Source organism: Dermochelys coriacea, chromosome 14 (assembly GCF_009764565.3).
Source record: "Dermochelys coriacea isolate rDerCor1 chromosome 14, rDerCor1.pri.v4, whole genome shotgun sequence".
Taxonomy (NCBI): Eukaryota; Metazoa; Chordata; order Testudines; family Dermochelyidae; genus Dermochelys; species Dermochelys coriacea.
This window is the reverse complement of record NC_050081.1, coordinates 32,390,787-32,401,195: the sequence shown is the minus strand read 5'-3', so window position 1 is coordinate 32,401,195 and position 10,409 is coordinate 32,390,787. Positions and strand designations below refer to the sequence as shown.

Below are 10,409 nucleotides of genomic sequence, written 5' to 3'. Positions count from 1 at the left end.
GTAAATTGAATTTGTTAAATTTGTGCCATTGCACTCCATGTTTGTGGAAATACGTTTATGAGTGTAAATATGATGTAACTAGAATATGCTTTATGCACAAGGTCTCTTGTAAGGTATCATTACAAAGCTTATGATCAACTGAGTGTGTTCATCCTATTTGTATCATTATTGTACCTGAAACTAGACATATGTGGCATAACTCTGAGGTCCTTTTGTAATTATTGTAAAAATTGTAATTATGCAAAGTGTGGGCTATTAATGGTGGTTTGGAATCTTGATGGCTCCCATTGACTAGGACAATTGATTGTAGATGGCTCTGTTTACCTGCAAGCCTCCACTGCGTAGGTGCGGGCCAGTCCTGGTAGAATGAAGGGGGGTTCACAGGACATGTGAACATGTCACCTGGTACTGGAATTCATCTTTAACCTGGTGCTTTTCCATTTAGGAGAGGTGGGAACCCAGAGAGATACAAAGGAGTCTCGCCTTGTGCCAAAGATATAAAAGGGGGTGGAACAGAGCAAAGGGGCTGTCACTCTTGAGAAATCCCCGAGTTACGACCTGTGCTGGAACAAGGACTGTACTGGGGAAAGGATTGGGCCCATACTAAGAAGGTGTTTAGTCTGTGAAAGAAGCTTATTGGAACATCTCTAAGGGTGAGATTTACCTGTATTCAGTTTCTTAAATGTATTAGGCTTAGACTTACATGTTTTGTGTTATTTTGCTTGCTAACTTACTTTGTTCTGTCTGTTATTACTTGAAACCACTTAAATCCTACTTTTTATACTTAATAAAATCACCTTTGTTTATTAATTAACCCAGAGTAAGTGATAAATACCAGGGGTGGGGGTTGGGGGGAAACAGATGAGCATATCTCTCTATCTGTGTTATAGAGGGTGGACAATTTATGAGTTTACCCTGTATAAGCTTTATACAGAGTAAAATGGATTTATTTGGGGGTTGGATCCCTCTGGGAGCTGGGCATCTGGATGGTGGAGACAGGAGTACTTGCTGAGTGGTTTTCAATGAAAACCTGTAGCTTTGGGGACGTGGTTCAGACCCTGGATCTGTGTTGCATCAAGCTTGCATGTTTGGCTCAACAAGGCAGGGTTTTGGAGTCCCAAGCTGGCAGGGAAAACGGGCTCAAAGGTAGTTTCAGCATATCAGGTGACAGTCCCAAGGGGTTGTCTGACCAAACCCGTCGCAAAGTTGCCATCTCAGACACTGAAAGGCAGACGTGACCCATAATAGAGTCATATGGTGAGAGCAGGTTGAAGGGGTCAGTGCTGTGTAACATGAAGTGGGGAAACTGTTTGCTTCTTTGCTATTTTCCTGAAGTTTCTCGATAAAAATAGCATTTTCTTCCCTGGGAATTAAACTGCTGATGTCTTTCATTGTTTGCTTGAGTCCCAGGAGGTACTGAGAAGGGCCTGGTGCTGCCCAAGATGTACACAGCATGAGCATTAACTGTCAAGGTGGATGGTCAGGTTTTTTAGCAGTTCTTCCTGTAGTAGAGAATTCAGCAGCTGGTGAATGAGGATGGAATCCCAACTCACAGCGCAGGGCAAGCTTCCTCCATCTGCTGCCTGCTTCCACCTTTCAGCCTTCACCTGTTGGCACCACCAACTGGGTTCAGAGGGGAGTTCATGCTCCAAGATTAGTTCAATGCTTCCCCATTCTGAGCATGCTGTGAAAGAGCAACTATTAGAGCCACTTTTTGGACTGGTTTCCTGAAATGGAATCCCACAGCTACTAAGAAATGGATGGATGGGCTGATCCCGTAAGTCAATGGGGCTGGTTCCCCTCTCACTCACCGTGGTGTAAATCAGGAGTAACCCTTACTGGTGTCGATAGAGTGACACTAGAATAAGTGAGTGTAGGAGCAATAGAGTTTCTTTGAATTTACACCAGTGTGGCAGCAGAATCTCTTCTGAATAAGCATACCTCTGTCACATCACAAAGGTCCAGATTCTGCAAACCCTTTCTCATGCAAGCTGTCTTTACTTATGTAATTAATCTATCTTAAGGAAATGGGACTTCTCCCAAATTAAGAATAAATCAGAAGAGAGGAGAGTTTTCAGGAACATGCTATAATATCCCCAAAATAAAACAATTACCTATAAATTATTGTTTTACTAGACCATATAGTTACTCCCTTGGGACCCCTTCCTGCTGTAATTGAAGTTGATGACATAATCCTATTGAGTGGAATAAGGCAGGATCAGCCGTACAAGTATGGGGCCTGCAAACTCCTATGAAAGAATCCTAATACTACTCCTACATCTTCTTCTATTACTACTACTACTAGTAGTAGCAACAAAAAATACAGGCCCTCATTGTGCCAGGCACTGCACAGACCCTGACAGACATCAGGACCCTATTGTGCCGGGTGCTGCACAGAGCCCGACCAAGATCTGGCCCCATTGTGCCAGGCCCTGCATAGACCATGACTGAGATCAGGCCCCCATTGTGCTGGGCGCTGCACAGACACACAATGCGGGACAGTCCCTGCTCTGGAGAGTTTATAGTCTTAATAGACAGGACAAAGGAAAGATTATTTTACAGATGGAGAATCTGAGTCACAGAGAGATTAAGGCTGAGAGTTTCAAAGGAGCCCAAAGGAGTTAGACACCCCAAAGCCAATGAGATTTGGACACCTAACTCCCTTACTCTTCTTTCAAAATCCCAGCATAATGGACTTGCCCAAGGTCACACAGCAAGTCTGTGGCAGAGCTGGGACTGGAGCCCAGACCTCCTCAGCCCAGGCCACAAGCTGCTGTCCCCTATACCTCAATACTGTAATAAATCTCTCCCCCGGCAGGACGTCACTCTTGCTGAGCAGGCTTCATTCCAGGACCTGCCAGAAAGCTGTGGGGCTAGTAGCCAAATCAGATGGATGCAAAAATAACCAGACTCAGCCACTTCAACCTGTGCACTGTAGGGACCATGATACATGGAGGAGCACTTCTCACTCCAGCCAGTAGGGACTTTCCACTCTAGAGCAGTGGCTCTCAACCTTTCCAGACTACTGTACCACTTTTAGGAGTCAGATCTGTCTTGCGTACCCCAAGTTTCACCTCAATTAAAAACTACTTGCTTACAAAATCAGACAGAAAAATACAAAAGTGTCACAGCACACTATAACTGAAAAATTGTTGATTTTCTCATTTTTACTACATAATTATAAAATAAATCAGTTGGAGTATAAATATTGTACTTACATTTCAGTGTATAGTCTATAGAGCAGTATAAACAAGTCATTGTATGTATGAAATTTTAGTTTGTACTGACTTCGCTAGTGCTTTTTATGTAGCCTGTTGTAAAACTAAGCAAATATCTAGATGAGTTGATGTAGCCCCTGGAAGACCACTGTGTACCCCCAGGGGTATGCATACCCCTGCTTGAGAGCCACTGCTCTAGAGGGTCTATGACACAGGCTGGTGCAATTCCAATTCCAACCAGTAGGGTGCATCACCCGCACCCCACTGTACAGAGCCAATAGCATACAATGAAGTCCCAATTCCATTCAGGAGGGTGAAAACTTGGATCAGCTCCAGTCCCAAAATCCAGTCCCCCCTGGCACTTTTGTTACAATTTTGACTTCCCTTGGGGTCAGATCCTGTCCCATCCACTAGGGGCAGCACTGGAAGTGCTGTGGGACAAGTTGGAACAGTTCTGTTCCCGCCCAATAGGGGCAGCACTTGGGCTCCTATTCCTGGTGTATTTCCACATGCACATGGGGGGGAAGGTGTGATGGAAAATCCCATCCCTTTCCTGCTGCCCCAACCCAGTATCACAAATGTAACTTCCTGAGTTTCCTCACGGCCAGCTGCACGTCCGTGTTCCTCAGGGTGTAGATGACAGGGTGACAACCGTGTAGAGAACAGAAATGGGGTTATCCATAGGGAAGGAGCAGAAGGACCGGGCATAGATATATACGCAAGGCCCAAAGAACAGAGTCACCGTGGTGAGGTGGGAGATGCAGGTGGAGAGAGCCTTAGCCTGCCCGTCACTGGAGCGTGTGCTCAGCTTGTCCAGGAGGATGGAGTAGGAAACAAACAGCACCAGGAAGCCCAGGTGGGTCATCAGGCCACTTTTGGACACCATCAGCAGTTCCACAGCAAAGGTGTTGGCGCAGGCCAGCTTGACTACCTGGGGCACATCACAGTAGAAGTTGCCCAGCTCATGAGGGCTGCAGCAGGGCAGCTGGACAATGATGGAGACCTGGACGATGGAGTGGATCAAGCCGCCGACCCAGGAGGCCCCCACCAGCACCACACACACAGCCTGGTTCATACATAGCACAGCAAATGGAAGATGGCCAATACCAATCATAGACCATGATGGTGAGCAGGAAGATCTTGATGCCCCTGATGAAGTGGAAGAAGAAGATCTGGGCCACGCAGCCCCCATAGGAGATGGCCTGAGCCTGAAGGAGGAACCCTGCCAGTAAATTGGGGGCGGTGACAGAGGAGTAGCAGAAATCCAGGAAGGAGAGGTTCCCCAAAAGCACATACAGGAGGGTGTGGAGCTGCAGCTTACAGGCCACCAGTACCACGATGAGGAGATTGCCCAGCACCGTTGCACCATACACAGCCAGGAAGATGACAAAGAAGAGGAGCTGAAGCTTCGAGGACTCGGTCAGTCAGGAGTATGAACTCGGTCACAGTGCTGCAGTTCCCCTCTTCCATGGAGGCAGCTTGTGCCTTACACACAGACCCTGGGGATAATAACAGGGATATTAATGGGAAGGGATAAAGAAACAAGTGCTGAGACCCTGACTCAGTGGTTATTGCGGGCCAGACACCCAGGTGCCTCAGTGCCTTTAAAACCTGGCTCTCAGCTCTTACTCAGGCACTCCCGGTGGAATGAACAAGCCACTTCCCGAGGTTCCTTAGTCATCAGAGCGATGCAATTAACCCCAACTACGGAGCTGCTCCTTAGCCTTGGGGTTAAGGTTCAGGAGACCTGGGCTCAGTCCTCAGCTTTGCTATAGCCCAACTTTGTGACCTTGGGTACGGCACATCAGGCCCAGTTCCCCAAGTTGCTGAGGTGTGGTCAGGCTGAGCGTCACCGCAGCTAACTCCGGCTTGATCTCAGCACACATGCTCCCTACACAACAAATGGGGAGAGAGGCGCCTTCAAGTGGGATTCCCAAAAGCCAGCGTGTTAGGCAGGGAGGCGCCTGAGCTATCCAATGGGAGATGCCATGGCAAGAGCATGTCCTAAGCCCCACCCCACGCAGGGAGTTCAGTGCCTCCCTCTGCTTGGGGGTCACAGATGCAAACCTTTCCTTGAGGCTAGGCAGCAATGCCCTTTGTGAAAGGAGCTGGGGTGAGGGACTTCCCCATAGCGTTCAGCCCCACGGTTAGGGTACCAGTGGGGACACGTCCCATTCAAGCTGCCCTTTGCAGGAGGGGGAGACAGGGTTTGAATGTGGCTCTGTGCATGCTCTAACCCCTGGGCTGTCAGATACTCTCATTTGGAGTGGGGGGGCACTCCTGCAGTTTGTCTCCTCAGAGCTGGGCCACTCTGCCTAAAGAACAAAAGACTCAATTGGTGAGAGGCAGAGAGCGAGAGTGCACAGCCCTGAGAATGACTCTAGATCCTGGTGAGCAGAACACCCGCCTCGGAGGTGGCAGGCCCTGGATCCTCTCCCCGTGCTCCCAGGCCGATTACCTACAAGGACCTGATCCGATAGATGAGCTCAGAGCCTGCCCACCAGATCGGGCCCCACAGGCAAGCTGGGCACAGGAACACCTGTCCTTCCCCGGTTTGGGCGTCATTCTAGTGCTGAGGTGCGCAGATGCCCAGTGTGGTGCTGCAATGTCATTTGCACAGGCAGAAGCAGGTTCCTTAGGAACTTTTACTGAAAAATTATAGGCACCAAACCAATGTAGGCGCCTACAGGTCTCGACAGAAGCTGAGCAAGGATTTTGGGATCCCAGTGGAGCCTGATTCTGGGATGTAGTTGCTGAAAGTGGCAGTTAGGCACCTAAGTCCTTTTGTGACTCTAGCCCTGCAACGCTCTGTGCCTCAGTTTCCCAATCTGTGAAATGAGGAATAAAATCCTTCCCTCGTTCACAGGTATGTTATGAGGGCAAACTCCTAATGCCTGTGAGGTTACTGCAGTGAGAAGCAAATAAGGACCTTGATACAGAGAAAATAATCTCAGCCACAAGATTAAACCATCATGGTCATCCAGATAGAAGGAAGATCCAAGGATTTTTAAATGTTAATGTTCACATAGTAACACAAAGTACATTTGAAACAATGACAATATGCTTGCCCTGCTAAATACTGACCCAATTCAGATTATTTACACTACATTAAAGACCCAATTTCATCATATTTAGGAGATATAGATCAGAGATCTATATCTGATATGGCCAATCTATATAATCATCATAGATATAGACAAATATTCTTCTATGATTCCCTTTTCTTGATTTGTATCAAATAAACAGCTCAAGATTAGGTTGATTTTATCACATAAATATCTCAATCATATGCTGATTTTATCAGATGAAACGTCTCCATGAATAATCAAGTATCTTATGAAAAAGTTAATTTCATCAAATATCTCCTAAATATGATGATTTTATCAAATAATTATTCACAGTAATATATTGATTTTCCAAGAAAATTGTCTTGAAAATATGTTTTCATTAGATCATCTCGTCTGACCTCCTGTATATCAGAGGCCAGAGAATTTCATTCAGTTACCCCAGTACTGAGGCAAATAATTTGTGTTTGACTAATGTAGACCTTGCATTTGGCTAAAGAATATCTTCCAGAAAGGGAGCCAGTCTTGATTTGAAGAATTATATATTGTGACGGGGCAAGGCCAGATGGCTATAGTAAAGTGGTGAGGAACAGGTATGTTAGCCCCAGGCTAAACAAATCCCTGGTACCATTGTAACCAAATGGCAGTTGCTCCAGGTTAATCAAGACACCTGGGGCCAATTAAGATCCTTCTAGAAAGCAGTGGAGATAACTAGGTTGATTGGGACACCTGAAGCCAATCAAGGGCTAGCTGGAACTAGTTAAAAGTGTGTGTGTGTGTGTGTGTGTGTGTGTAAGTGTAAGTGTAAGTGTAAGTGTAAGTGTAAGTGTAAGTGGAAGGAAGGAAGGAAGGAAGGAAGGAAGGAAAAAAAATGTGTGTGTCAGTCAGTCAGTGTCAGTTGCTGTAGGAGGAAGCCATGCTGTTGGAGGAACTAAGCAGTACAAATCCATATCAGGTGCAAGGAAGGAGACCCTGAGGTAATGGTGAAGGAGATATTGAGTGGGGGCTGCTGTGGGGAAGTGGCCCAGGGAACTGTACATGTCCTATTTCCAAAAAATCAGCTACCATAGCTGCTACTATTAGGGTCCCTGGGCTGGAGCCTGGAGTAGAGGTGGGCTTGGGCTCCCCTCCTCCCCTCCCCAATTAATCACTGAGACTGGGAGACAACAGAGACTGTGCAAGAGAGGATAGCTTCTCCTCACCTCCCTTGCTGGCTTATGATGAAAATGGATCAGTAGACTGTGACCCTTGCCTTTAGAGAGAGAAGGGCTACATGGAGGGTCATAGTGAGCCTCTGAGGCCAGTGAAATCTGCCAGGAAGCATGGGACCCACTGAGACAAGGACAGAGCTTTGTCTATATATATATATATATATATATATATATATATATATATATAAAATGAATATATAAAAATGAATGTATTGATTTTATCAGATAAATATCTCAGGAATGCATTGATTTTTATCAAATAAACAGCAAATGAATACTGATTCTATGAAATAAGTATCTCATAAATAAGTTGATTTTTATCAGATAAAAATTCACACTTGTGGTAATATAAAATAATTATAGCAAAATATGTTGACTGTATCAAATATCTTACAAATATGTTGATTTCTATTTAACTATCTTCATACAAACCACTCTCTCTCCCCCCATACACACCTATGTATCCATCTATCCATCCCCATACACACATCTGTCTAAACCCATAAACACACCCTATTCCATCTAGCCAGTGGTGAGCTGGAGCCGGTTCGCACAGGTTTGTGCGAACCGGTTGTTAAATTTTGAATCAGTTTTAGAATCGGTTGTTAACCTGCTTCCCTGCAGGGGGCGCTGAGGCTTTGATGGGCTCCGGCTGGGAAAAGGTGTAATTCCTCCTCCGGCCGCCGGGGGCGCTGCGCTGCGGGAGCCATGAGAGCTGCCGCCTGGCCCTGGCCACGAGCCCTGGTGCTCCTGCTGCTCCCCTGGCCCTGGGGCTCCCGCTGCTGCTTGGTGGGTCCCCGGCTGCTCTGCTGGGCCTGGGCTTCCTCCTGCTGCTCGGGCTGCTCCGAGCTGCTCTCCCCGTGAGCATCCACCACCCTGCCCACAGCCAGCCCTGCCTCCAGCCCCCCTCTGCACCCCCTGCCCGCAGCCAGCCCTGCCTCCAGCCCCCCTCTGCACCCCCTGCCCGCAGCCAGCCCTGCCTCCAGCCCCCCTCTGCACCCCCTGCCCGCAGCCAGCCCTGCCTCCAGCCCCCCTCTGCACCCCCTGCCCGCAGCCAGCCCTGCCTCCAGCCCCCTTCTGCACCCCCTGCCCCACCCACAGCCAGCCCCTGCCTCCAGCCCACCTCCGCACCCCCTGCCCTGCCCACAGCCAGCCCTGCCTCCAGCCCCCCTCTGCGCCCCCTGCCCGCAGCCAACCCTGCCTGCAGCCCACCTCCGCAACCCCTGCCCTGCCCACAGCCAGCCCCTGCCTCCAGCCCACCTCCGCACCCCCTGCCCTGCCCACAGCCAGCCCTGCCTCCAGCCCCCCTCTGCACCCCCTGCCCCGCCCACAGCCAGCCCCTGCCTCCAGCCCACCTCCGCACCCCCTGCCCCGCCCACAGCCAGCCCTGCCTCCAGCCCCCCTCTGCACCCCCTGCCCGCAGCCAGCCCTGCCTCCAGCCCCCCTCTGCACCCCCCACCCACAGCCAGCCCCTGCCTCCAGCCCCCCTCTGCACCCCCTGCCCTGCCCACAGCCAGCCCTGCCTCCAGCCCCCCTCTGCACCCCCTGCCCGCAGCCAGCCCGTCTCCAGCCTCCTGCCCACAGCCAGCCCTGCCTCCAGCCCCCTTCTGCACCCCCCTGCCCTGCCCGCAGCCAGCCCCTGCCTCCAGCCCACCTCCGCACCCCCTGCCCTGCCCACAGCCAGCCCTGCCTCCAGCCCCCCTCTGCACCCCCTGCCCCGCCCACAGCCAGCCCCTGCCTCCAGCCCACCTCCGCACCCCCTGCCCCGCCCACAGCCAGCCCTGCCTCCAGCCCCCTTCTGCACCCCCTGCCCGCAGCCAGCCCTGCCTCCAGCCCCCCTCTGCACCCCCCACCCACAGCCAGCCCCTGCCTCCAGCCCCCCTCTACACCCCCTGCCCGCAGCCAGCCCTGCCTCCAGCCCCCCTCTTCACCCCCTGCCCGCAGCCAGCCCTGCCTCCAGCCCCCTTCTGCACCCCCTGCCCCGCCCACAGCCAGCCCCTGCCTCCAGCCCACCTCCGCACCCCCTGCCCTGCCCACAGCCAGCCCTGCCTCCAGCCCCCCTCTGCACCCCCTGCCCGCAGCCAGCCCTGCCTCCAGCCCCCCTCTGCACCCCCTGCCCGCAGCCAGCCCTGCCTCCAGCCCCCTTCTGCACCCCCTGCCCCACCCACAGCCAGCCCCTGCCTCCAGCCCACCTCCGCACCCCCTGCCCTGCCCACAGCCAGCCCTGCCTCCAGCCCCCCTCTGCGCCCCCTGCCCGCAGCCAACCCTGCCTGCAGCCCACCTCCGCAACCCCTGCCCTGCCCACAGCCAGCCCCTGCCTCCAGCCCACCTCCGCACCCCCTGCCCTGCCCACAGCCAGCCCTGCCTCCAGCCCCCCTCTGCGCCCCCCTGCCCGCAGCCAACCCTGCCTGCAGCCCACCTCCGCAACCCCTGCCCTGCCCACAGCCAGCCCCTGCCTCCAGCCCACCTCCGCACCCCCTGCCCTGCCCACAGCCAGCCCTGCCTCCAGCCCCCCTCTGCACCCCCTGCCCCGCCCACAGCCAGCCCCTGCCTCCAGCCCACCTCCGCACCCCCTGCCCCGCCCACAGCCAGCCCTGCCTCCAGCCCCCTTCTGCACCCCCTGCCCGCAGCCAGCCCTGCCTCCAGCCCCCCTCTGCACCCCCCACCCACAGCCAGCCCCTGCCTCCAGCCCCCCTCTGCACCCCCTGCCCTGCCCACAGCCAGCCCTGCCTCCAGCCCCCCTCTGCACCCCCTGCCCGCAGCCAGCCCGTCTCCAGGCTCCTGCCCACAGCCAGCCCTGCCTCCAGCCCCCTTCTGCACCCCCTGCCCTGCCCGCAGCCAGCCCCTGCCTCCAGCCCACCTCCGCACCCCCTGCCCTGCCAACAGCCAGCCCTGCCTCCAGCCCCCCTCTGCGG

General features: G+C 52.6%; 1 protein-coding gene across 1 annotated transcript; it reads right to left on the bottom strand.

Moving 5' to 3' along the window:
* Positions 1-3,790: 3,790 nt before the first annotated feature.
* Positions 3,791-4,688, bottom strand: LOC119843065 (olfactory receptor 4D5-like). The gene is given in 4 exon segments (XM_038371966.2): positions 3,791-3,861; positions 3,864-4,318; positions 4,320-4,643; positions 4,645-4,688. Coding segments are annotated over 4 exon segments (894 nt in total).
* Between the last annotated feature and the right edge of the window lie 5,721 nt (positions 4,689-10,409).